Source organism: Oryx dammah, unplaced genomic scaffold (assembly GCF_014754425.2).
Source record: "Oryx dammah isolate SB20612 unplaced genomic scaffold, SCBI_Odam_1.1 HiC_scaffold_24, whole genome shotgun sequence".
Lineage (NCBI taxonomy): Eukaryota > Metazoa > Chordata > Mammalia > Artiodactyla > Bovidae > Oryx > Oryx dammah.
The window spans coordinates 35682101-35709827 of NW_024070208.1; the positions used below are offsets into that span (position 1 = coordinate 35682101).

Consider the following 27727-nt stretch of genomic DNA (forward strand, 5'->3'; position numbering starts at 1 on the left):
GCAGTCTCAGCACGAGGACCTCGTCTTCGGGTCGCGGGAACCCTCGGTGTCAGGCGGGGGTCTACCGTGGCTCCGGCAGACGCACCGCAGAGGGGCCCGTCTGCAGGGTTTTAAAGGCCTTCTCTAACGTAGCGGTTGCAATGTCTGTATCTCTCCATTAGACGGAGGAGGCGGAACAGACGGGGCCTTGCTGCTTGAGAAACGTACAATGATGTGCAAACGACAGGTCTTTTGGTGCGCGTTAAAACCTACAGTGTCTCTGCTGCCCCCGTCCTCGCGGACACGTGCTCAGCCGCGCAGCTCGAGGCGCCGGGCGGCCCTGCAAGTGGCGCGGTGCCCAAGGGCCTCCCGGGAGCGCTTGTTTGCGCGCGCACGGACCTGACCAGCCTGCAGCCCCGCCCACGACCCCGGCCCCCGACCCCGCCCGGCGGGACTGCTGTGCTTGCGCGGACGCGCCCCCGCGCACGCTTCCGGCCTGGCGGGCCGCAGTGCGCACGCGCAGGCGCAGCTGGCTGCCTGACCAGGCCCCGCGGGCTACGGAGCACGCGTGGACTCGAGCGGCGACCCCGCGGGACTCTGCTCGTCCGCGTCTCCCGACATAGTCAGGGTAATGGCTCTGGTCCTCGGGGCCGGGCGGAAGAGGTTGGGAGGGGCTGCCGTCTCGGGTGTGCTCAGGGCGGCTGCGGGTCCGGGCCCGGACGCGTGGAGCCGCGCTTCAGCCGGTGTCTCAGCTAGTGGAGTAACGGCCATCTCCAAGGTGTGGTGGGGTGGGGGGTGGCGGTGTCGGGGGCGGGGGCGCCGCCTGGGCGTGTTCCGGGAGGCGGGGCGGTTGTGGGGGCAGCCCGTGGGGGTGGAAGGTGTGCGTGTGGACACCCGGGGCGCGGGAGACCTGCCGCCCCCAGCCGCCGAGCCCGCGTCCCCGTACAGGCCCGGATGCTGGAAATACGGCCAATTTAGAGATCCACCCGCCACAATTTTTTTTTCTTTTTCAGCTAAGAAAGTAGTTTTCTTAAGCTGCTCTTCGGAATTATTTGCTTTGAAGTTAAAGCCAACTTTGTTTTCATGTTTTTATTTCTAAATAATTAGCTAACATTTCAGGCTGCAAATTGAAAGCCATTCTCAATCCACAAATGCAGCTGTGGAAACATCCGTATGCATTCATATGTGCACATAGGAAGGTATGTGCACTCGCGCACTTTTCCTTGCCCTTCAGCTTTTCCAGGCAGTGTCGTGGTACAGCTGGAATCAGGAACACACTGTACCTGCAGTCTTGCAGGAGACGTTGGATTTTAATATTTGCTAAAGTGGTGTTGCTTCTTTTTTTCTTACCACTTGCTGTTGGCATCTGCCAAGGCGTGTGTTGTGTCTTCCCCCACTCCCACGAGTAATCTGTGGCTCTTTCTCTGGCTAGTGAACGTGATGGCAGGCCTGGGAGATAATTTAGACTTTCTGCCTGGAGAATCCCAGGGACGGGGGAGCCTGGTGGGCTGCCATCTATCTGTGGGGTCGCACAGAGTCGGACACGAGTGAAGCGACCCAGCAGCAGCAGCAGCCCTTGACAGCTTTATAAAAGGGAAAGAGAAAGCCACCCGCCTTTGCTTTACCTTGAATGAACGCACACTAGGCCATGAGGTAGACATGCTCCCAGGAGATTGTAAGCGTTGTGAAGAAAGACCATCCTGAGCAAATGCTGGCGGCCCCCCGCATCACCTCAGGTGAACTGGTATGGTCTCTGGGAGAAGGTGGGCACCCTGGAAATACCTCACATCTTCCATTGAGGCTCTGAATATGCACAGGCAGCTACTCAACGTGGCCATTTCACGTTTATACACGTGCTGCCTTGGAGTGTATGATCCAGTTTTCTGGGGGTGAAAGGTTTTATTATCTGGGGTCTTTGGTCAGAGTGGCTTGAGTGAGTTGAAATTACATTATCTACAAACATTATTTCCAAACCTACAGAAAGGGATAAAGTTTTTTTTATCTTAAATGCAATTTTTAAGAATCATTTTGGCCTTGAGCGCAGTCTGTGTTTGTCTTTGTTCATGTTTGGCTGTGTCAGGGCTCAGGTGCTGCGTTCGGGATCTTGTGTCATATTTAGCTGCAGCATGGGATCTCTTAACTGCAACATGTGGGATCTAGTTCCCCAACCAAGGATCGGACCTGGGCCCCCTGCATTGGGAGTGTGGAGTCTTAGCCACTGGACCACTGGGGAAGTCCCAAAAAGGGAAAGTTTTTTTGATAGGTATTTTTCTCACTGGAGCATATTTAAGTTTACTGAGGATGCGTAAAGCTGTTCAAAAAAAACTGAACTGTCATCATACTAGACAAATTCAGCTTGACCCAAAGCTGACACAGAGCTTTCTCCTGGACCTACTGTACTTTCTTCTCCATATTACTTAGAGTCATAATTTATGGTAATTTTCGTTTTCTAAGAAGAGGACAAAGAGAAAAGATAGTCAAGGCTTTCTGTCCAAGATTCCTGAGACCTCTAAGCTTTCTTTCACTCTGACAGAGGAGATGGGAGAACGGCAATATGTTTGTTGGCAGAGTAATCACCTTGCTCAGACATTTTTAGGATTCCCTGTTTAGAGTGGTAACCTTGAGAGAGATCCTGAAGGAATAGAAAAGATGTGTCTTGTGGGTGTCCCTGGAAGCTAGGAAGCATTTGGACGAGCTCTCAGAAGGCACTGGGATGCATGTACTTTGACCACATCTGCACCTCTCCCCACAGCAGGAGCTGGGCCTTCCACTTAGGAAGGATTAACATATATTTGACTAACTGAACAAGACAGAATCCTTTCAGTGATGGTGCATTTGATTCATTAGGGCTGATCTTGGCGAAAATGTGAAGTCAGAAGGACACCTGGGGAGGAAACCAGCTTGTGACTGAGATGGAGGTGATCTCATCACCTCTCAATCCAGCTCTGCAGGGAGCTCTAGAAGTAGTCCTCATGGAATGGCAAGCCCATGAGTCCCCAGAGACTTGACTTTGAAAGGCAGTGTTCGTGGGATGTGTAAGCATAAGGTGCCCTGTCGTCGTTACGTGCATGTGATTCTGAACATAAACCTGCCCCGGGTGTCGTATTCCATTATGAGCGTGTCTGAACTCCATGGTTCAGCCCTGCAGCTTCGCTCTCCTGTTACTACTGATTGTGAACAGTGCCCCTCATCAGAGCACTGAGTCCACCCCCTTAGCAGTTCTGCTCCGTTTCTCAGCAGCTTCTAGCACAAACGTGGGACCTTTGGACAGCCCTTGCCAGGGTCTGGGCCCAGTCAGTGGGCCTTCTCTTTCCCTCCCAGACTGCAGCAGCTTCTTGAAGAACTCCTGTTCCCATGTGTAGCCCTAAAGCAGGTGACTGCCTGGTGTGTAGAGCTGTTACTGTATGGGTGATGCTGGAAAGGCTTGCAGTCTTCTCTTTTATCGCGTATGCACACACATATACATGCCAAAAGTTAAGGCTGTCAACTTTATAGTTTAAGAAAAGTTTTTAATACGGAGTATCGGTAGAGACCAATAAGTAAATTATACTTTATTTTAAAGTAAAAGAGCTGAAGCAAGAAGTAATTTATTAAGGAAATAACCTGTTCATGAAAAGTATTTATGTGAAGAAATACCATTTAAGTCAGTAGGGAGAGTTAGAGGGTCATGAGCAACACAAGATGTGATTTTGGAAGCTTTGTGGAAGAAAACATTTCCTTGTTTTTTTCCTACTAAACAAGCCTGTCTTATAACAAGTTGGTTATATGATTGTGCATTTCTGAATCGCTGATTAAAATCATTCACTTCTGATTTGAGTTGTGGGTTTTAGAACTCTTCAGTTTCCCTGCCCTCATCTTTTTTTTTTTTTTTTTTTAAGGTGAATTATAAAACTTTAGATCTTCCCTGGTGGCTCAGAGGTTAAAGCGTCTGCCTCCAATGCGGGAGACCCAGGTTGGATCCCTGGGTTGGGAAGATCCCCTGGAGAAGGAAATGGTAACCTACTCCAGTATTGTTGCCTGGAGAATCCCATGGATGGAGAAGCCTGGTAGGCTACAGTCCACAGGGTTGCAAGAATCGGACACGACTGAGCGACTTCACTTACTTACTTATAAAACTGTAGAGTTTATAAGTACAGTATACTTTAAGTCATTGTTCTGTTAGCTGAGCTCACGTGTTTGGTCTTGGAGGGCGTGGCTTCCCTGCGATTTGTGATCTCGTGGAGTCTGTATATTAGCATCAGTGTCTGTGGCGACCCCTGTCCCTGTGACGTGCACAGAGACTGCTTTAACTCCAAACACACTCTGCTTCTAGGCAGCCCTTGGTGGTCTGCAGTCACTCACTCAGGGGTGCCTGGTAGTGATGTTAAAATACCCACTAGCTGTCTGATGGTATGTTAAGACTGCTTATCTGTTACAAGGGTGTTGGTCCTTTCAGCAGTTCTTTGGACATGCTGTTCACTGGACCCCCTTTGGAAATGCCCCAGCCCCGTCCTGCAGCAGGCAGGAACCTGTGTCCCAAGGCCACCTGTGTGATTTCTCATCGCCCTGCTGCGTCAGGGCACCTGAGGCACGGGGACGTGATCGTCATTGCAGGCAGTGATCTTCTCCACTTTCCTTAGAAGAAACAGACACTACTGTGCAGAGCAAGTTTTCAAGATTCTGTGGTTACATTTTTAAATCACTTCTCTTTCGTGGTGAACAAATGTTTTCTGTTAAGCTATGTGATAACACAAGAAAGAGACCTTGCTTGTTTTAAGGGCTGTCCTTTCTATTTTACAAATTTTTAAGTGTGGTCAATATCTCCTCCCTGTGCTTTACAAACAGAAGCTACCCTGGGATGCTTGGTACCCTTGCAAAGCTGATCCCATCCACAGACTCTGTCTATAGATGTGTATGGAGTCTGTGATGACAAGAAGGGTGACCTGGAAGTAATTCAGTTGCTTCCCAGAAAGCTGATGAGCCAGTCTCATGGCATGCTTGATGCATGAGTCCCCTGTGTCATGACAGTTTCACCACAGTGTCAGTAAACAACCCGCTGCCTCATGTGAAACTGACTGGGAACAGTCTGTGTCAGATGAGACATTTGTTAAGGTTGATTTAATCTGGTTAACAGATTGGACAAAATGATGTCTCTATAAAGAAGAATCACTTTTGACCAGATGCCAGAGGCTGCGATGTATGTAGATTTCCTTGGATTGCTTTTTGAAGTCAGCGTTTCCTTCTCCCGCGGTGCTCTGGACTGTGTGATTTTGTAGGTCCATGCGCTCTGACTGTCTGTCACATGCAGTCCCACACTGACTGTTCTTGTCCTTCAGCATTTTCAGTGAGCATCATAATGACAGTTGAAAGCAACTGTCCAGTGGTTTGTTGATTCCTTAATTTTAATGGACCTTTACCAAAAATATTAAGTGTTGGAGCCCTTATGGATCAACTGATAAATGAGAATTTCATATTTAGGTTTCATGTAGAACTTTGTCCAAATTCCTACTCTATATCTTGTGGGGAGGGGAAACAAGGCAGGGATTTACTTTTGCAAAAATATTTGAAAACATCTGATAGATTTTACATTCATCATTTATAAAAAACTTATTTTTAAAGCATTAATTTTTTTTTTCCTGATTCTGAATCCTGAAATATAAGACCAGAATGAAGCCTCTTTGTACCTTGCAGATCAGTTTGCAGTGTTCTCAGACTTTCTCAGCCCTGCACAAAAGCGAATAATCTCTCCCTTTGTCTGTTCTCTGGGACAGTGAGCAGGGCTCACTTGGAGGAGTAGCCCGTCTCTGTTGATAGCTGCAGTATGCTCATGCATTGGTTTCGTAACTTGGTCCGTGCTTGTTAATTCTTTCAGCACATTCAGGGCATTTGAGGTCTCTGTCTAGCAGGTGTGCTGTGTGGCCTTTTCCAGACATGGCTGCTGTTGGCTTACAGTCTTCTTTTCGACGGACCATACTTTGCTCTCTTTGTATGTTTTGTCCAAAGTGCTTTTGTTCAATACTTTATTCATAAAGTATGATTTTGTTCATACTTTGTTCAAAGTATGATTTTGTTCGAAGTGCTGGAAATCAGATTTTCCCCCTTCTCCAAGATTTGCTTTTTCTGTCGTTCTGTTGTTGTTATTGCTATTACTGTAGTCTGTTTTTGTGCTAAAGATCACCCTGAGGAAGCTTAAGGTCTTTCTAAGCCTACACCTTTTCCTGGGCATGTACATGCACCTTCTAAATCCCTCCATGAATGCGGTTGCTGTTGATAATGGTCTGGTCCTTTGGCCCATGCAGGGGGCGGGGCAGTGGTAGCACTTTAAATCCCCTCAGAGGTGCTTCTGCTGGGGGTGGGGGTGGGCAGAGTGCTACCCAGTGGCTGCCTGCCTCTGCCTCCATGATCAGAAGTACCATCAGCCATCAAAATCCAGATTCCCAGTATTTGAAGAACTGGGTCTTTATTGCCCACTTTGCCCCCACTGGTCACACACAAGCTGCTCCTGAAGCTGTTGGAGTTGCGTTCTGAGACTTGAGCACGGCTGTCTGCCTGGCGTCTGTTCCTCTCAGGGCTGGAGGGGTTGCGTCTTCCCCGCCGCTTAGCTCTCAGGTGCACGTAAAAGTCCTCTCTGCCCTCATAGGATGTTTTCCCCTTCCGCCCACTGTCTGAGCAGTAAAAACACTGTCCCCATTTTCTCTCTGCCTCCTTGTTTCTGCATGTGACCACTCCTATGTGGTGCTTCTCTCACTGTGCTGTGACTTGGATTTCTAGAACTGGGAACAGCAAACTTTCAATGGCGTTGACCTCACTGTGTCATTGTCCTCACTCAGCTGTATAAGTTAACCCCTGAGCACAAACCTTCCTGAGGCAAAAATGAGGAGTGGGGATAGGAAGCCACTGCTGAGCTAAGGGCCCAAACTGACTGAAACAAACGACATTTTAAGTCTTCTCCTGGGAGTTGAAAGCCTTTGGATAGACTAGTGATCCAAAGTAGTTCCATCAGATAGACTGTGCCACTACACTTATCTCAGTATGGAGACAGTCTTCCCAGATCCTTCTAATAACTTTATACACACTCTAACCGTTCCTTCCCACCTTTAGATCCCACCTTGATGATGTCTACCTTCTGAACAGTCTCATCTCTGACCACTTTATTTTATGCTGTGAGATGATAGATCTGTTAATCTGCATTTTGTCTAAAAGTGATATAGTGATAGCTTGTTCAGTTGTGTCCAGCTCTTTATGACCCCATGGACTGCAGCACGCCAGGCTTCCCTGTCCCTCACTGTCTCCCAGAGTTTGGTCAAATTCATGTCCATTGACTCAGTGATGCCATCCAACCACCTCATCCTCTGTCGTCCCTCGATCTTTTGCAGCTTCAGGGTCTTTTCCGATGAGTCAGCTCTTCACATCTGGTGACCAGAGTATTCAGCATCAGTGCACCCTACGTCTGTGAGGGTGACATGTGACAGGTCAGCCAGAGCCAATCCCGCTCCCTGCACACAGCGTTCACCATGCTCGTCGTTTCCTGTCACACTTTGTAGTGTTCCTTTAATTACTGATTTCTTGTCGTCCCTCTGCTGCCAAGTAGATAGTCATATGAAGGCATTAAACTAGTGGTTGCCACAGATTCCATCTTGTCAGTGAGATGCTGCAACTTGAACAGTACTGAAGGTAATATTTTTGTTCCTGTTGTGTGGCAAGGATGATTAGGTGGTTTGTAGATAGTAACTCATCTAATTCACAACAACTCTATTAAGTAAGTTTTAACATTATCTCCATTTCATAGATGAGAAAATTAAGGCATAGAAGAGTTAAATATTTGCTTAAAGCTATGTAGTTAACAAGTGGCAAAGGCATGATTTACGCATAGGTAGTTCGGCTCCAGTTCTTGCTCTTAATCCAGTATTATATTGTTTTTCTGAATGTCTAAATAATAGCAGAAATGCTTTTCCACAATCAGTATAAAAAATACCAAGTATCTGCTTCAGATAAGAGCTGTTTGTATAAAGTATTAGAACGTCTCCGTCTTGACATGAGTCTGTGCAAAAATTATAGATCGTTTACAGTGAAAAGCTTCGAACATTTAAGACTACAGCCTGCAGTAGGAAGTTGTGTCATGATGCACGACCCTATACACACATGTGTATTTTTTACTAAAACATTTCACAGAGCACTACTGACTTCTACTATAAGCCATACATGTACCTGGATACATTTTATTCTGTTTATAAAAAAGCTTATATTTTCCTATATTTAATTCATACCTTAATGGAAATCATTGTACAGTGTGAAAAATGCAGGTAGAAAAATAGATGAGTCCTTTCATGAGATTTATTCTAAGTTCTTTGAAAAAGATTATTACTTGGGGAAGGCTCAAACTGTTACGCCATTTCAGACACTTTTTGGTTACAGAATCAAGTCCATGGGTCTCTGCAGATAATATAGTAAACATTTTAAAAATTATGTATTCCTTACTTCCAGTGGTAACCACTATCTTTAATCTTTAGTTTTCCATTAACTTGCTTTTATCTCCATGTTTCTGAACTTCACTTAAATAGAATTATTAATACTATATATATTCTGTAACTTTGTGATTTAACATATTCTTAAGATTGATTTTTGTTAGTATATATGGCTGTAGGCTTTTTTTTTTTTTTTACTGTCATGAACTTCCATTAGAAGTTCAGTTCAGTTCAGTCGCTCAGTCGTATCTGACGCTTTTGAGACCCCATGAGTTGCAGCACGCCAGGCCTCCCTGTCCATCACCATCTCCCAGAGTTCACTTAGACTCACGTCCATCAAGTCAGTGATGCCATCCAGCCATCTCATCCTCGGTCGTCCCCTTTTCCTCCCAGCATCAGAGACTTTTCCAATGAGTCAACTCTTCGCATGAGGTGGCCAAAGTACTGGAGTTTCAGCTTCAGCATCATTCCTTCCAAAGAAATCCCAGGGCTGATCTCCTTTAAAATGGACTGGTTGGATCTCCTTGCAGTCCATGGAACTCTCAAGTCTTTTCCAACACCACAGTTCAAAAGCATCAATTCTTCGGTGCTCGGTTTTCTTTATAGTCCAACTCTCACATCCATACATGACCACTGGAAAAACCATAACCTTGACTAGACGGACCTTTGTTGGCAAAGTAATGTCTCTGCTTTTTAATATGCTGTCTAGGTTGGTCATAACTTTCCTTCCAAGGAGTAAGCGTCTTTTAATTTCATGGCTGCAGTCACCATCTGCAGTGATTTTGGTGTCCAAAAAAGTAAAGTCTGACACTGTTTCCCCATCTATTTCCCATGAAGTGATGGGACCAGATGCCATGATCTTCGTTTTCTGAATGTTGAGCTTTAAGCCAACTTTTTCACTCTCCTTTTTCACTTTCATCAAGAGGCTTTTTAGTAACAAGTACTAAATTTCCCCTCCCATCTGATAGAACTGGAAAAAAAAAAAAAAAAACAGGTAAAATATGTGGGGAAAAATGTCTTTGAAGATAACAGGCACCAGGCCACAAAGGTCAGTGGTCCCTGAAAAAGGGAAATGAACAGACGGAGCCTGATGGTTACTTCGTCTACTGCCCGAAAGAGTTTTCAGGCTGCTACACAGGGAAGGGAACCCAACGACCGCTCTGAGTTGAGGAAATACTGACAGATTCTGGGGAAGCCTCATGGGAAGCAAGCAGGGCAGAGTAAGTACCAGAAGAGGAGCTCCAGAGAACTGTGTTAAAAGAAACGTTCATTCAAGCACAAGGAGAATGACAGGTGATGGCAGTATTAATCAATCCAAAATGAAGTGCAATGTAAGTGGTTACTATGTAGGTAAATAGAAAAGATGTTTTCACAGTGTGGTGTGTTTCAGTTCAGTTCAGTTGCTCAGTCGTGTCTGACTCTTTGCAACCCCATGGACTGCAGCACTCCAGGCCTCCCTGTCCATCACCAACTCCTGGAGTTTACTCAAACTCATCTCATCCTCTGTCATCCCCTTCTCCTCCTGCCTTCAGTCTTTCCCAGCATCAGGGTCTTTTCCAGTGAGTCAGTTTTTCCCATCAGGTAGCCAAAGTATTGGAGTTTCAGCTTCAACATCAGTCCTTCCAATGAATATTCAGGACTGATTTCCTTTAGGATGCACTGGTTGGATCTCCTTGCTGTCGAAGGAACTCTCAAGAGTCTTCTCCAACACCACAGTTCAAAAGCATCAGTTCTTTGGTGCTTAGTTTTCTTTATAGTCCAACTCTCACATCCATGCATGACATGACTATTGGAAAAACCATAGCCTTGACTAGACGGACCTTTGTTGGCAAAGTAATGTCTCTGCTTTTTAATATGCTGTCTAGGTTGGTCATAACTTTTCTTCCAAGGAACAAGTGTCTTTTATTTCATGGCTGCAGTCACCATCTGCAGTGATTTTGGAGCCCCCAAAATAAAGTCTATCACTGTTTCCACTGTTTCCCCATCTATTTGCCATGAAGTGATGCGACCGGATGCTGTGATCTTCATTTTCTGAATGTTGAGTTTTAAGCCAGGTTTTTGACTCTCTTTCACTTTCATCAAGAGGCTCTTTAGTTCTTCGCTTTCTCCCATTAGTGTGGTGTCACCTGCATATCTGAGGTTATTGGTATTCCCCCCGGCAATCTTGATTCCAGCTTGTGCTTCTTCCAGCCCAGCGTTTCTCATCATGTACTCTGCATATAAGTTAAATAAGTAGGGTGACAGTATACAGCCTTGACGAACGAACTCTCTTCCCGATCTGGAAACACTTTGTTGTTCCATGTCCAGTTCTTAACTGTTGCTTCCTGACCTGCATACAGATTTCTTAGGAGGCAGGTCAGGTGGTCTGGTATTCCCATCTCTTGAAGAATTTTCCACAGTTTGTTGTGATCCACACAGTCAATGGCTTTGGCATAGTCAATAAAGCAGAAATAGATGTTTTTCTGGAACTCTCTTGCTTTTTTGATGATCCAACGGATGTTGGCAATTTGATCTCTGGTTCCTCTGCCTTTTCTAAATCCAGCTTGAACATCTGGAAATTCACGGTTTATGTACTGTTGAAGCCTGGCTTGGAGAATTTGGAGCATTCCTTTGCTAGCGTGTGAAATGAGTGCAATTGTGCAGTAGTTTGAGCATTCTTTGGCATTGCCTTTCTTTGGGATTGGAATGAAAACTGACCTTTTCCAGTCCTGTGGCCACTGCTGAGTTCCAAATGTGCTGGCATACTGAAGGCAGCACTTTCACAGCATCATCTTTCAGGATTTCAAATAGCTCAGCTGAAATTCCATCACCTCCACTAGCTTTGTTCATAGTGATGCTTCCTAAGGCCCACTTGACTTCACATTCCAGGATGTCTGGATCTAGGTGAGTGATCACACCATTGTGATTATCTGGGTCATGAAGATCTTTTTTGTACAGTTCTTCTGTGTCTTCTTGCCACCTCTTAATATCTTCTGCTTCTTTTAGGTCCATACCATTTCTGTCCTTTATTGTACCCGTCTTTGCATGGAAACTTCCTTGGTATCTCTAATTTTCTTGAAGAAATCTCTAGTCTTTACCATTCTGTTGCTTTCCTCTATTTGTTTGCATTGATTACTGAGGAAGGCTTTTTTATCTTTCCTTGCTATTCTTTGGAACTCTGCATTCAAATGGATATATCTTTTCCTTTCGTCCTTTGTCTTTCGCTTTTCTCAGCTGTTTGTAAGGCCTCCTCAGACGACCATTTTGCCTTTTTACATTTCTTTTCCTTGGGATGGTCTGATCACTGCCTCCTGTACAATGTCACAAACCTTCATCCATAGTTCTTCAGGCACTCTATCAGATCTAATCCCGTGAATCTGTTTGTCACTTCCAGTGTATAATCGTAAGGGATTTGATTTAGGTCATACCTGAATGTCTAGTGGTTTTCCCTACTTTCAATTTAAGTCTGAATTTGGCAATAAGGAGTTCATGATCTGAGCCACAGTCAGCTCCCTGTCTTGTTTTGCTGACTGTATAGAGCTTCTCCATCTTCGGCTGCAAAAAATATAATCAATCTGATTTCGGTGTTGACTATCTGGTGTTGTCCATGTGTAGAGTCTTCTCTTGTGTTGTTGGAAGAGGGTGTTTGCTATGATCAGTGCATTCTCTTCGCAAAACTCTGTTAGCCTTTGCACTGCTTCATTATTCCAAGGCCAAATTTGCCTGTGGTGTGTTTATATCAAATGTAAAAATAAGACATTGGACAATAGTAACACAAAGGCTTGGAGGAGAGAAATGGAAGTTATATACAAATTGTAAGGTTTTTGTATAACATAGAAGTGGTGTAATATTATTTGAATGCATGCCATGATAGATAATCCTGTAAACCTGTAATCCTTAAAGTAACTACTTACATAACAGTTACAGGTGGCAAGCCAGCAGAGGAGAAACGGAAATGTTTTCATTGCAATATAGTATCCTACTGTAGGAATATATAGCAGTATATTATGTAATGTCCAGTGAGTGGACATTTCAGTAGTTTTGGTTGTTGCCAGTACACATTTCCACTTTGAACGTATTCTCCATGTCTATTAATGTGAATCACAGGAGTTTCATATAGTTATATGATACAGAATTACTGAGTTTGAAGCAGAGGTAAGGTAATATTGTTATCCAAAATGTTTTCATCAGTTTACATTTCAGCAGCAAAGTAGGCAGTTTCTATTATTCTATACCCCCCAAAACATTCGGTGTTACCTGTCTTTTCCATTGTAGTCAGTCTGGTAGGTATATAGTTGTATCTCATTGTGATGGTAATTTGCATCGTCTCTCATCCCTTTTAATTTTCCTATCTCTTCCTCTACCCCTCCTTTACTAATCCTTCACTTATCCCATCATAACACCTAGGAGCCTTAGGTCACCTCAACAATGACATTAACACATAAAAAGCTCTGATTCAGAGAGTCTACTGTGAATTATCTGCATGTGACCACTGGGGTACCAGAAGAAAGCAAAACATCTTTACAGATTTCATTCTGCAAGGAGGTATAAAAATGTGAAAAATCTTATTGTGAAAACTGTATACGTGGAGAGAGAAAGCATGCATTTATTTGTTTGGCTGTAGTTCAGTGGGAAATCTCTGCAGATGTATGTATGCATGTGTTTGGCTGCGCCGGGCCTTTGTTTATGGCACGTGGCATCTCGTTCCCTGACCAGAAATAGAACCCGTGCCCTGCACTGGGAGTGTGGGGTCTTGGCCACTGAACCACCAGGGAGGTTCCTGGTCTCAGAAATTTTAAATACCTGTTTTCCTGATACAACTCACTTCCAGTTTGGATCATTGCTGTGAGTTAATTTTTTTTAATTGTTTGATGGAAAGGAAAAACACACTAACATCACTTAGACTCATTCCCCGCAGGTGTGATGAGTGACTCCGAAGATGAGGGCCCCCCCCAGCTTTCTTCATACGCCCTTGCAGCTCTGCAGGAATTTTATGCTGAGCAGCAGCAGCACCACTCTGACCTCCATGGTGATGACAAGTATAACATCGGGATAATAGAAGAGAACTGGGTAAGTGACTGTGCTCTGCATCCATCAGGACATGTTGGCAGTGTGGAGTGTGTTCTGTACCTAGTCCACTGTTGGTCTTCACCCCACCTAACAGCCCAGTTTGTCTCACTTGTCACTACGAAGCTGATAGCCTGTTCAGTAGCTAAGACACTGGGAGTGCAGATTTTCCTCATTCTGACCCGGGCTGCTAGGTGGTCAGAGGAGGGGATGTTTTAGATAAGGGAAGAGCGTATCACCGTGTCCAACACAGACTGTACTTCTTTCTCATAGACAGATTCTTTCTGTTGGTTTTTACTGGAGCCCAGCATTCCTTGTGGGAAGGGGTCATTGCAGTAATGGGGCAACTGGTGTTAAACATGCTGTGAAAAATTGATGAAAGGGGTTTTTAAAGAAGATATTAATAGTTCCTGGTGCACAGTATGTATTTTAATTGTATTTTATGGCCCAAATAAAAATAGGAATTTTAAAGAGTTGAGGGAAACTAAGCTGTAATGTAGAAATCTGCCTTTTTTGAAGCCTAGTTGAGAAATAGATGAGGCTTGAAATTTCTTTGACTACCCTGATCATCCATCTGCCTCTCTCCATCACTTTGCAGCTGGGAGATGTGTGTGTGCAGTCTTTTATATTTTGTGTCAAGTTTAGATCTAAGTTATATAAAGTTTATATTTTACATAAAATTATATAAAATTCATCTGTTTGAAACTGGGACAGAAATGTTTCTATTTACTCTGAATGTTCCACCTACTCAGATGCCTCTAGTTTTTCTTCGTCATGTTTTCATCTTTAGCTTGATGCTTTGAATAGTAAATATTAGAAACCTGAGTCCACCTTAAGGTAGTCTTTTTCTCTTTGCCTTTTGCTTACTTAAATACTATGTATTTTCTTTTTGATTCTGAAAGTAATCTATGGTTGGTGAAGAAAATAGGTAAAAACATGAATAAAAAAACAAGTCATAATTTCACTACCTGAATTAACTATTTGTATATTTTTGGCACTTGTTTTGGTTTGTTCACAAAAATGAAGAAATCTCCCAGGAAGTTTGAAAGAATACATTATAAAACTAGAGGATAAGTCCAGGAGGCATGAGTGAAACTTTTGGATGTAGGTGACAAAGAAGATCCTAGAACCTTTTGGAGAAAAGCACGTCACCTCCAGTGTCTCAGTACAGGTCACATTGCACTTCTCAATAGCTTTATTAGAAACTAGGAAAACAATGAAGCACTGCCTTCAATATTTAGAGTGAAAATTTCATTCAGTCTAGGATTCTATGCCCAGCTGAGTTACCAATGAAATGTGAGGATAAAATCTTAACTGTATAAGACATGGTAAGTCTCACAACTTTGACTTCCCATGCACCACTTCTCAGGAGCTACAGGGTGATATGGGGAGAATTAGGGATAGCTTCAGAGAACCCAAGCAAATGCAACAGCAGTTTATTAACTGTAGACAAATAGGAGCTGCCATACCAGAAGGAAGCACATAATATATTGCATGGCCCAGCAGTGGCACTGGCTGTTGATAGAGTTCATATTGGTAAGTAGGTATGAATTAAAAGGACAAGTGTATGCCAGGTCTAATATAATTCACTCGTTCCTGTCACAGCAGCTGAGCCAGTTCTGGTACAGCCCGGAGACAGCCCTGCGCCTTGCTGAGGACGCTGTGGCAGCTGCCGGGGAGGGCGGCAGGTGAGATACTGGGTTTACTTCTCTTTGCCTTTTAATCTAAAGTAATACTTTAAATGTCCTTCCTGGATGAGAGATGGTTCATAAGAAGGTTCAGCTGTAATCTGCAAAACCTGTGGTTGATGATTTGAAGACCACAAGGAAGTAAGGATGCTTTCCTGTCGCATCTAGGGGCACACTCAAAAACCCTGTTCCGTGTAAGTCGTCTTAATCTGTTCCTTATTTTAACATTTTTCTAACCTGTTACTTTTATTCCCCTAGAATTGCTTTAAAAGAAAAAATGTTAATGTTTGATCTTTCTGAAATTTTAAGAATTATGTTTTGTTAGTTTGGTTTTTATTTCTGTCAGAACTGTGTGTGCATATAAAGTCAAATGGTCCTGAAAGACTTGTTGAAAAAAGTAATCCATTGTTAATTTTCCCCTTGGTGCCGCCCCCCCTTGCCTTTCAGCCCTTCTACATTTCTAAACCTGTTTATATTGGCACTTGTTCATTTGTCACTCACAGACATCTCACCTTAAGAGACTAAGGATTTAGCTCCTTCATCCTCCACTGCACACGTGTGCTTCCTGTCTGTGCTCCCAGTAGTTATATCCATTTTTTAAATGGTTGAACTCACTGGTAATATTTTTTGAGGCTTTTGCTTCTACATACTTCCCTGGTGGCTCAGCTGGTAAAGAATCCGCCTGCAATGAGGGAGACCTGGGTTTGATCCCTGAGTCGGGAAGATCCCCTGGAGAAGGGAATGGCTGCCCATTCCAGTACTCTGGCCTGGAGAATCCCCATGGAGAAGTTCATGAGGTCATGAAGAGTCGGCCACGACTCAGCAACTTTCATGAGTGATAATAATTAAGTTTGAAATTTCCTGTATTATTCCTTTGGTTTGGGTTTCCTATTAGTAGCTTCATAAAATGACCTGTGAAGTGTTACTGTATTTGTTTCCTGGAAGTGATTGTATAGAATTGGTGTTAGTTATATCCTGTCTTGGTTAAATAGGGTTTATACATCCATATCACTGACCCTCAAATTTTCCCCAGTGGTGTAAATCTCTTTAATCAGTGAACTCACACATATTTCAACTCCTTGAAAAAAAATACCGCCCCCACTCCCCCTTCCCCAGCTTTGCCATCTCTTCTGTCTGGACTGGTTTACGTCTGGCTCTGGTCTTGGTATTTCCCTCCACCATCTACCAAGTGTCCTCTTATCTCTCTTGTTCTGACCTTCCTGTATCCAGTATCCCAGTCCTTAGGTCACAGCTTTATCCTGGTTGGGTACATCCTTCAACACTTTTCACTAGACGGAAATTTTAAAAACCTGTCTGAAAATATTTTTATTCTACTCATTCTCTTGATGTGTTAGTTATTGAGAAATACAACGTCTTATGAGAAACCTGTTTTTCCCATCCCTGGCCCCTGCTGGCTTAGGGTTTTCTCCTGATCCCCAGTGTTCTGTGTCCTGGTATGGTGCTTTCATTTATTGAATGAGGTGGAAGCCTTTCTGTTCTAACTCAGGTCCTCCAGTTTGGGAAAATTGTCTTTTTTTTTTTCTTCTGTTCTTAACCCGATTCATTTTCTTTCTGTCCTTTTCACCTGTTTTGTCTTTCTTACCTGACCTGGGAAAATTCCTCAACTTTATCTTTGAAACTTTCCACTGACTTTGCCATTTTTGCTGTCCTGTACTTTATCACCTGTAATTTCTTAGGTCTCTGGATATTTATCTTGGTATCTTGTTTATCCTTCTGAGGATATCACATTACAGGACTTCTCTTCACCGTCTCTGACTCCAGCATGCCTCTCGTGTTTTATTAATATTTTGGCTTTAGTACGTGCTGACTCTCCTGAGTTGTCTGCTGACCCTCTCCTGAGTTGTCTGCTGACCCTCTGCTGAGTTGTCTGCTGAGGTGGGCACGCTAAGGCTGGAAGCTCTGATACACGGGCAGGCTTTCTCTGCTTGGTGTCTCCAGTTGGTTGGTGTGGATCAGCTGTTTTCCCAGGAATGGCCGGTCAGTATATCCAGGCTTTTTCGTGGGCTGGTAAAAGCCCCAGAAAGAGCCACCTTCCTTCCTGGGAGTCATGCATCTCGTTGACCTCATTCCACTGGGCACATAGGTCAGGGGTCCCAACATCTGGCCATTCCACACGGCCCTTCACCACTAGCTATGCCCCCACCCCATCCGGAGAACATCCTTCCCATTTTCTCCCACAGTGTGGAGGCTTGGCGCAGAGATGAGAATCCTGGGAAGTTTCCTCTTCGATAGACCTTCCAAAAACAGTCCCCCTGCACCCCTACTTCTTGAGTTACCAGGTTTTCAGCTTCCTGAGCTGTGGGTGCTTTGGTGTCAGCGAGGCCCCCTCTCAGCTTTCCTGGCTGCCAGTTTGGTACTTGGCTCCCTTGGGCCTGCAGAGTCAGAAACCACCTAGCCCACAACCTTGTCTATCAGCTTCCTGAGTGTGTTTCCTTTGTCTTCTCTCATTTGTCTTGCTGTTACAGGTTTCCTTCTCATGATTTATTTGCTTTGAAGAAGCAAATCTAAATGAATGTGTTCCCTCTGCATCTTTATCTGAAAGTCCTAAGGCTTTTTCTTTATATAGTAAATATATGAATATTACAAAATAACTTGAAAATATTTAGCTTGAGGCTTAAAAGTATTTGAAATAAATGTTAAAAGAGACCAACAGGAAAATAATAGGTAAATTCAGGTCATGGGCTGCATAACTCTTGTACCTAATGTTTCACATTTTTTACCATGAAAAGTACATTTCATACTTAAAAATTATGAGTTGTAGATCTGTAAACACCAGATTCCTCCCAAATTCACTGCTGTTATCACTGTAGTTTGTAGTGTTTTAAGAAAATCTGAACGTGGGCCATACTTTTTTAGTGAAGTGGTTATTTGCTGCTATACGCTATCACAAAGCTCGTTCATGAGCTGGGTCTCTGTTCCAGAATAGCGTGTTTGAGCGCGCCCAGTGTCTACCAGAAGCTGAGAGAGCGGCACAGAGACGCTGTCTCTGTCTGCATCTTCGAGTACGACCGCAGGTTTGCCGCATACGGAGAGGACTTTGTCTACTATGACTACAAGAACCCTGTGGCCTTACCTGAGAGGATCGCCACACACAGCTTTGACATCGTCGTGGCAGATCCCCCCTATCTTTCAGAGGAATGTCTTAGGAAAATGTCCGAAACCATCAAGCTCCTGACTCGGGGCAAGATCCTGCTGTGCACAGGTGGGTGCTGGCTGACCACACACCCTGTGACCTCATTCCACTTACCTCCCTGCACCCGGGGGCTGAGGTGCTCCTGCCTCTCGGGGCCTGTTGAGAATTCTTTGGCACGACGCCCAGGAAGTGGGGTTTGGCACGGGGTGAGGGCGCCAGGAGTGTTATCTGTACACAGCAGTGTCAGTACTAATAACATGTCTGGCTCAGCCTCTCTAGCTGATAAAAGAAATTTGCAACCTCTGGGGTTAAAGTGGATGTCAGAGGTCACAGAGCGAGACGTTAGATTTGGTTTACCAGAACAGAAGATGTTCTCACCGGTGAGGGAGGGGGATTATCCTGGTGTTTCAAAACAAAAACATGAACTGTAGGTCCCCCTACTTCAGGCCTGCAGCCCCTCGCTCCCCCTGGTGTAGCGGGTGCTGAGGACGGGCTGGAGGGAGATGTGCAGTCATCAGCCAGAAGCTGGTACAGATGTATCCGTATGAGTTTGCACAATTAGATATTACTGAGAAAGGGGCCCCTGAGTCCAAGTTGGAAAAAGTTTTTAGTAAAAGTATCTTTTCTTGTTACTTTGTAGAATATAAGCAATTTTTACAATTTCTAAGTATCTCAGCTTTGTAGAGGCAGAAAAATTCTTGATAAAGGGAAAAATAGTAGGAACTTGGCAAAAATGTTGGAGGAAGTAAAAGGATAGAAAGCACTGACCTTCCCCCTATTGCTGAGTGGAACTGTCAGCTCACTGCTCCTTGCCCTGGCCAGCGTGGCGCTGAGGCTTGTCTGGTGGTTCTCTTCAGGTGCTGTCATGGAGGAGGCGGCAGCAAAGCTGCTTGGAGTGAAGATGTGCAAGTTTATTCCAGAACACACTCGCACCCTAGGAAACGAGTTTCGCTGTTTCGTGAATTATGACTCCGGGCTAGACCGTGATCTGTCAGTACAGCTCCCAGTGCAAGAAGGACCCAAGTGACATTTCCTCTCTGAAAAACTACCACCTCCCCAGCCCTCATTTTCGAGGTAAAGACATTATGATTTCCTTAGGATGTCCCTGGAGCTCAGGGTGCTTTTGCCAACTTGAGTCTGTGGAATTATATCTGAAGGAACTTTTAAACCTCATCTAGTCTGCTCTCCTCCTTAACACAGGTAAAGAGCAGTACATAGTGACCAGCCAAGACCTCAGCCCCTGGCTCTAACAGCCAGGGGGGTTGTAGTTGAAGATGCAGTTTGTGTCCAGAAGAGGGAGGGCACGTGCCCAGTAAATATTTGTTAAATGAATTCCATTCAGAGAGAAAGTGCAAATAAAGGTTACCTTTCTGGATCTTGGCAGGGAAATTTGATTCTTCCATTGGGAATGTGCTGCCTGTTAACAGCTAAGGTGAGCTAAACTGATGAACACAGTTAATGAACTGCAGTATTTTCCACATGTAATAAATACATTTACTCTCCTTTGGCCAGTGCTCTGATGTTTGCACTATTTATATTTGCAGAGTGGCTGGAAAATGTTACACAGTAGTGACAATGATTGAAATAATTACCGAAGGTTTGAAAGGCAGTTTTTCTTTTTGTGTATTTCTTTGTTGTTGACCTGAACCCTTCTGACACAGTATATCTAGTGGTGTATTCCAGATATACCACCACTAGGCTTACCTTATGTTGTTATTTTCAGAGGTTGAGCAGGGAAGTAATGTTCACCCCAAGCTGTATAGAACTACCCACAGGTTTCAGTTCTGAATTTTTATTTGGAAAATATGAATTTTGCTCAGCACTTTTTCATGTACAACCTCTGTCAATATATAATACAAACTGGAAGTTCTCAGTAAAGCTTCCATTCAGATCAAACCAAGGCTGATGGTAAGTGGGGAAGAGAGCACATAAACAGAGAGGCTGACTTCATAGTTGCTCTTAAAAACTTCAACCATAAAATTAAAACCTTAAACATCGTTTCCTCTAAGAACTAGTTGAGCCCATCAAAGCCGAGTCCAGCCCATCACAGCCAGCATGCCCTTCACCTACCTACAGATGTTACATAAATGGAGTTAAGAAGGTCTCACGTTTACAGATAGTTCTGGGGTTTAGCTGCAGTGCTAGAAGAGGCTCCACTTCTGCCTTCTGGAAACTGTAAGTCTGCCCACTTAATAGCTCCTGAAGCCCTTAAAACTAGCCAGGTACCTGGGAATCGGCACAGATCTCACATACCACACTCTGACCTCACTGTCTCTTTCCACAAACTGGCCCCTGACTTTGAAAAGTGAAAAACTTTCTACCTGTATAAACCTGTGGTGATTTATATCCTCATGAATAAAGTGAGACTGGGGTGAGCTGAGCTGCCCATAGGGAGGGCAGGTCCTGTACAGGCGTGTCCACTGGTGACCAACCGAAGCAAGAGTCAGCCTACCTGAGCTTCTAAAAATTCCTGCTGAGGAAGTGAAAACAATGTTTATGAAATGTTTACAGGTCAGGTAAAAATATACTTGCTCAGAATGGCTAATATGAAAATACTTTGTTCCTGCCCCTATCGAAAAAATAGCTGAATAAACGGTTTACACTCTACTTTTTAAAAAAGACTGCAAGCATCAGTGTGTCCTCTGAGGCTTACCCCTCCCGTGATCCTGGGGGCGAGGCGGGCCATCCCGCTCAGTCCCCATCACCTTCCAGCTGCCCTGCGCTCCTGCTCGAGGAAGTCCGGGGCACCCCACCACACGGTCTGGTCCAGTCCGGTCCACCGCTGGGCGTGTTTCCTCGGGCCCGGGGTCCCGGGTGGGCGGTCAGGGCCGGGCCGACTTGTCCAGACTGGAGTTGGCAGCGTCTGCGTCCTTGTCCGGCCCGGGCACGCAGGTGCAGCCCACGGGCACGGTGACATACTCCTCGACGTAGACGGCGCGACCGCCCGCGCAGCCCGGGGTCCGGCGCAGGACCACCGCGGGCACGAGCACTGGGGCGCTGCGCAGGCGCACGTCCTCCTCCCCGTGTGGCCCGGTCAGGCAGCCCCGGCACAGGCAGTAGGCCTCGGGCAGGTACCGCGGGAAGCGGCCCGGGTCGTAGGAGATCCTGCGGGGAGAGGGCGGCGCTGGGGCCCGGGCCACACTCCCTGAACCGCTCCCGGAGTCTACCGCACACCCCGAAAAGGGAGATGCCCCTCAGCCCAGAGCCTGCAGCTCCTCCAAGGGTCCTGTGGCCTCCCGCTCCCAGCCGCCAGACCCGTTCAGGAGGCCCAGACCCAGGTCCCTCTGTCTGTCAAGGTCCACGCACCCCCCTGTCCGTGCGAAGGGGCTGAGTGACATGGGGAGGGGGGCGGGCAGGCCGGGACCTGGAAAGTGGAGGAGACCCTAGACCTGACCACTCCATGTTCCAAGTTGCCCTACTTTCTGGTCAGATGCCAATATCCAAGTGTCAGCAGCCCACGACAGGCCTGCAGCTGTCGGCAGACTCTGACCCCACCTCCCTGAAACCAGGAGGTCACTGGTGGGGACCAGCACTCCTCCCTAACATCCCTCACGTCACAAGCTTGCCATGACCCAACTCTCATCGCTGTTCATCTGCCCTCTTCTTGAGCCGAGCCCTTGTGATCCTGAAGTCTCAAGAGTCACAGCTGTGACCTCTGACCTCATGGGGGACACACTGTATGCTGGTCATCACCCAGGAAGGCCTTGGAATTCTAGCCCCACGGGAGCACAGGACAGAAATGAACCAAACTCGATCAGCCCGAGGGGACCTCTGTGGACTGGTCTTCCCTGGCCTGCACTGCCTGGGACTGCCGGGCAGCAGCTGAATTAAGAAGTGTCCAGCTAAGAAGGACATTCACGCAACCAGTTATGGAAGCACATATGCGGGAAGGCACGTGATGGGTGACAGGGTGGGAAGGTAGAACCTGACCAGCTGTCAGCGTTGAAGGCAGGAGACCATGTCAGCCAGCCTAACTGCCCAAGGCCTGGGGGCAGCCATGGCCCCTGACTTGAAGGGAGGTCCATGGATCGCTTCCTCCTTTGGGTCCAGCAGCTTTAGACACTGATGGAGCAGATGACTGAGCAGGAAGACCTGGAAATGGCATCTTGGCAGCAACAAGTCCACCTGATGACGCTGAGTACAAGCCACTTAGACAGCAGGGAAGAACTACGACGGTCTGTGTGGGGTGATCTGTGGCCCCAGGGAAGGAGCAGAGGGACATGTCCGAGTCCTTGGCCACCACGTGGATGTGGGGATAAGGTCAGGAAAGGTCAGGTGACCAAGACAGGCATCACAATGGAGAGGGAGAGCCAACTCAGGCGTAGACTACCCTCCCCAATTCCCTTCTCTCTGCTCTGGGGGTGGGGGGCAGAAATCTGTCGAGTTGAACAGGAAGAGGGCGGCAGGGTCGGCCGGCAAACACCCTTGTCTGCCCCAGGACCTCAGATCCACACCGAGCCCGTCCAGCATGCACACACAGGGCTGACAACATGTTATGAGCTTTTCATCACTTGCTGTCAGTCCTGCCTTTGCAAGAGCTTTACTTTTCCAGCTCTCCAAGCCCTGAATGGCCTCATTCCCATCCTTCAGTGAGGGCACAGCCCCCCTGGGACCCCTCCTGGCAGGAGTGGGGGTCATGTCAGGAAGAACCCCAGCTCCTCCGTTTTGCCTCCAAAGGCCTCCACAACCTGCTCCTGCCGCATACCTCCCTGAGCTTGGGCAGACACCCCGGTCCCGCAGTGGGACACCTGGTGGGGGCCGCAGCTGAGCTTTTGCTCAAGGTGAACTCTCTCCCAAACCAATCTCATTTCTTAAGGTCCAGTGCAAGTCAGTATCTTGAGTTTTCAGACTGCCTTTGAAAGTTAACCTTCACTTTCCCCATATTCCTACAACACTTGGGGCCACAGACACAACTGCACCTTTTCCTCCCCTTCCCCTGGGAGGGAAAGGTAAGGGCTGCACCTGTCCTCCTCTCTTGCTCCAGCAAGCCCACCCAGTGCCACACAGCAGATGGTGAGAGGGTGGGTCTGACTCGACCCCTCAGCTTCCTGTCATTCACACCTTAACTTAGCATTAGGAGGACAAGAAATTTATTATAATATCTCTGCTCACACTGAACAAATACCTGAGTGCCAGGGATGTTTCAGGCAGTAGGAATACAGATTAAATAGTACAGTCCAAGGACTCACCCTCTCCGGGGTAAATGTACAAAGAAAGTTAACCCAGCCATGGCAGCACGGGCGGCTTCCTGCCAAAGCGGAGCCTGGGTGGATTGGTCCAGATGGAGGGGAGGAAGGGCCTCTGGGCAGAGGTCAGAGCCTAGACTTGGGACCACCAGTTAGGAGGTGCCACCCAGGAGAACTGGTGCAGCTGGAGCCCTCTGTGGAGGGTCTGACCCTGAAGGCAGCAGGACGTTAAAGGAAGAAGTGACCCAATCTCCTGGAGTTTAGGTCTCTTGGGGTACAGAGTGAAAGACAGTCTGGAGCCCAGGAGAGATCTTGGCTGAAGAGGGAGATTTTTACATTATTAGCACATGAACAGTAGTTAAATAAGATCATTCATGGAAGTGTAGACAGGAACTCAACAGGTTTCATTCCAAGAGGGAAGAGAGGCAGGGCAATTAAATATTAACAGAGCCTTGATAAACCACCAGCAAAATGAAAAGGCAGCCCACTGAACAGGAGAAAATATTTGCAAACCGTATGTAAGGGGATAATACACAAGATACACAAAGAACTCGTGTAACTCAAACCAAAAAATAAAAATGTGATTTAAAAATGGGCACAAGACCTAAACAGACATTTTCCCAAAGAAGGCATACAGATGTCCAACAGGCACATGGACAGAGGTTTACCATCACTAATTATTAGAGAAATGCAAATTGAAACCACAATGAGATGTCACCTACATCTGAAAGAATAGCGGTCATCAGAAAGACAAAAAAGTATTGCTGAGGACACGGAGAAAAGGGAAGCTTTGTGTACACTTGATGGGAGTGTAAATTGGTGCAGACACTCTGGAAAATAATACAGAGATTCCTCAAAAAAGTAACAACAGAACTACTATATAATAGAGCAATTCCGCTGCTGGGTATTTATCCAAGGCAAGCAAATCACCACCTTTAAAGACACATGATCACTGCAGCATTATTTACAACAGCCAAGACATGGCAACAACCTAAGTGACCGCCAGTGGGTGAATGGACAGAGAAAACGTGGTGTACCATGGAATGTCGTTCAGCCATGAGCAAGAATGAAATCTTGCCATTTGCAACAACATGGATAGAACTTGAAGGCATTATGCTAAGTGAAGTCAGTCAGACAGAGGACGATAAACACTGTGTGATCTCACTCATATGTGACATCTAAACAAAACAACCATAGATAAAGAGAACTGACCAGTGTTTGCCAGGGCAGGGAGTAGAGGGTGGGCAAAATGGTACAGGGAGTCCGCGGTACAGATTTCTGGTTATAAGTTGTGGGGATGTACAGTACAGCGTGAGGACTAGCTAACATGCTGTGGCATACTTGCGAGTTGCTAACAGTAAACTCTTAGGAGTCCCTTGGAGGTCAAACCAGTTAATCCTTAAGGAAAGAGAAAGTTGCTCAGTCGAGTCCAGTGGAATTCTGCAGGCCAGAATACTGGAGTGGCCTAGAGGAAAACATAGGCAAAACACTCTCTGACATAAATCACAGTAGGATCCTCTATGACCTACTTCCCAGAGTAATGGAAATAAAAGCAAAAATAAACAAATGGGACCTAATTAAACTTAAAAGCTTTTGCACAACAAAGGAAGCTATAAGCAAGGTGAAAAGACAGCCTTCAGAATGGGAGAAAATAATAGCAAACGAAGCAACTGACAAAGAATTAATCTCAAAAATATATAAGCAGCTCATGCAGCTCAATACCAGAAAAATAAATGACCCAATCAAAAAATGGGCCAAAGAACTAAACAGACATTTCTCCAAAGAAGACATACAGATGGCTAACAAACACATGAAAAGATGCTCAACATCACTCATTATCCGAGAAATGCAAATCAAGACCACAATGAGGTACCACTTCACACCAGTCAGAATGGCTGTGATCCAAAAGTCTACAAACAATAAATGCTGGAGAGGGTGTGGAGAAAAGGGAACCCTCTTACACTGTTGGTGGGAATGCAAACTAGTACAGCCACTATGGAAAACAGTGTGGAGATTCCTTTAAAAACAAAATAGAACTGCCATACGACCCAGCAATCCCACTGCTGGGCATACACACTGAGGAAACCAGAAGTGAAAGAGACATGTGTACCCAGTGTTCATCGCAGCACTGTTTACAATAGGTAGGACATGGAAGCAACCTAGATGTCCATCCACAGACAAATGAATAAGAAAGGCGTGGTACATATACACAATGGAATATTACTGAGCTATTAAAAAGAATGTATCAGTTCCAATGAGGTGGATGAAACTGGAGCCTATTATACAGAGTGAAGTAAGTCAGAAAGAAAAACACCAATACAGTATATTAACGCATATATATGGAATTTAGAAAGATGATAAAGATGACCCTATATGCGAAAGAGCAAGAAACACAGAGATAAAGAACAGACTTTTGGACTCTGTGGGAGAAGGCGAGGGTGGGATGATTTGAGAGAACAGCACTAAAACATGTATATTACCATATGTGAAATAGATTGCCAGTCCAGATTCAAAGATGAAACCGAGCTCTCAGGGCTGGTGCACTGGGACAACCCTGAGGGATGGGATGGGGAGGGAGGTGGGAAGGGGTTCAGGATGGGGACACATGTACATCCATGGCTGACTGATGTCAATGTATGGCAAAAACCACTACAATATTGCAATGTAATTAGCCTCCAATTAAAATTAATTAATTAATTTAAAAAAATACTGGTGTGGGTAGCCTTTCCCTTCTCCAGGGGATCTTCCCAACCCAGGGATCAAAACCAGGTCTCCTGCATTGCAGGTGGATTCTTTACCTGCTTAGCCACAAGGGAAGCCCAAGAATACTGGAGTGGGTAGCCTATCCCTTCTCCAGCAGATCTTCCTGACCCAGGAATTGAACCAGGGTCTCCTGCATTGCAGGAGGATTCTTTACCAGCTCAACTACTAGGGAAGCCATCCTAAAGGAAATCAACCCTAAATATTCATTGGAAGGACTGATGCTGAAGCCCCAATCCTTTGGCCACCTGATGGGAAGAGCTGACTCATTGGAAAAGACCCTGATGCTGGGAAAGACTGAAGGGAGGAGGCGGCAACAAAGGATGCCATGGTTGGATAGCATCAACAATTCAATGGACATGAGTTTGAGCAAACTCCAGGAGATACTGATTTATCACGGTGATCATTTTGTTACATATGCAGATACTGAGTCATTATACTGTACAACTGTAACTAACACAACCTGTCGATTGTATCTCAACAAACTAAGAACCTGAGCAGAGAGACTAAGTGCCAGAGCATTGCTGACCTGGTTTACCTCCAGATTGGTCGGGTGCAATAAGGAACCGAGTACCAATTAACAAGTGTTTTCATTTGGATGAGAAATTATATGATTGCTTAAAAAAACATCAAACCCTTAGAGAGGGACATTCAACAAAACAACACTCCAGTGTTGTTTCAAAGTGTCACAAAGTGCCACGACAGACAAAGGACGGAGGGACCGTCACAGACTGAGGGCCCTGAGCTGCCCCAAGGCTGGACCTTAGGCAGTAAAGAGGCACCGACAGGACCCTCTGCCAGTCACAGGCCAGAATATGGCACCACCTCCACACACGTCCTCATCGTGCTGAGTGGTGATGCTGACGTCTGGGCAGGGGATTTCCTTGTGCTAGTTTCACAGGTTTTTCTGTTACTTTGAAATTATTTCAAAGCATAGTATTAAATAATAAGAGAAAACATTTTTAAGTTTTAGAAATATGAGACAATCAAGAAAATCTGAACCAGACTATTTGAAGTATTAAGGAAGTATTCACTTTGAGGTGTATTAATGGTACTGTGGTTTTGTTAACAGAGTCCTTACCTTTCAGAGAAACTACCAAACTTGCGAGTGTGCACGCATGCACGCACACACACACACACACACACACACACCCCCATGTGCCTCTGAACCTGACCCTGTCAGCCAGGGGTCAGGACACACCCGCGCAGGCCCGGATGGAGGCCCAGCAGTGAGGTGAGGACAGAGAACCGCTGGGAGGGAGCAGCGCACATGGGGGAATGGCTGTGTGTGCATGGGTGCACACGTGTGTGCAGTGAGTGGGGCAGTGACCTGTAAGCAATCTGTGAGGTAGGAGCCCTGAAGCCCGGAGCAGAGTCTGGAGTTCCAGCCCTGGGAGTCACAAGGGGCTGTGAGTGGCAGACAGGCTCAGGGCGACACGGGGGCGCTCAGGCAGTGTGGACACCGCCACG

The 27727-nt window shown here is 45.7% G+C and overlaps 1 protein-coding gene across 3 annotated transcripts; it reads left to right on the forward strand.

The window, feature by feature from the left end:
- The first annotated feature begins 470 nt into the window (after positions 1-470).
- EEF1AKMT1 (EEF1A lysine methyltransferase 1) lies at positions 471-24688 on the forward strand. Of its 3 annotated transcripts, XM_040266806.1 has the most exons (6): positions 471-644; positions 13321-13472; positions 15075-15157; positions 18100-18380; positions 19169-19385; positions 21919-24688. In XM_040266806.1, the coding sequence occupies exons 1-5, from the start codon at positions 611-613 to the stop codon at positions 19336-19338; spliced, it is 720 nt and encodes a 239-aa protein (XP_040122740.1). In that variant the 5' UTR covers positions 471-610; the 3' UTR covers positions 19339-19385; positions 21919-24688. The 3 variants fall into 3 exon arrangements, with proteins under 3 accessions (XP_040122740.1, XP_040122739.1, XP_040122741.1); XM_040266805.1 differs by lacking the exon at positions 21919-24688 and having other exon boundaries at positions 19169-20918; XM_040266807.1 differs by lacking the exon at positions 21919-24688 and having other exon boundaries at positions 471-607; positions 19169-20918.
- The last annotated feature ends 3039 nt before the right edge of the window (positions 24689-27727 follow it).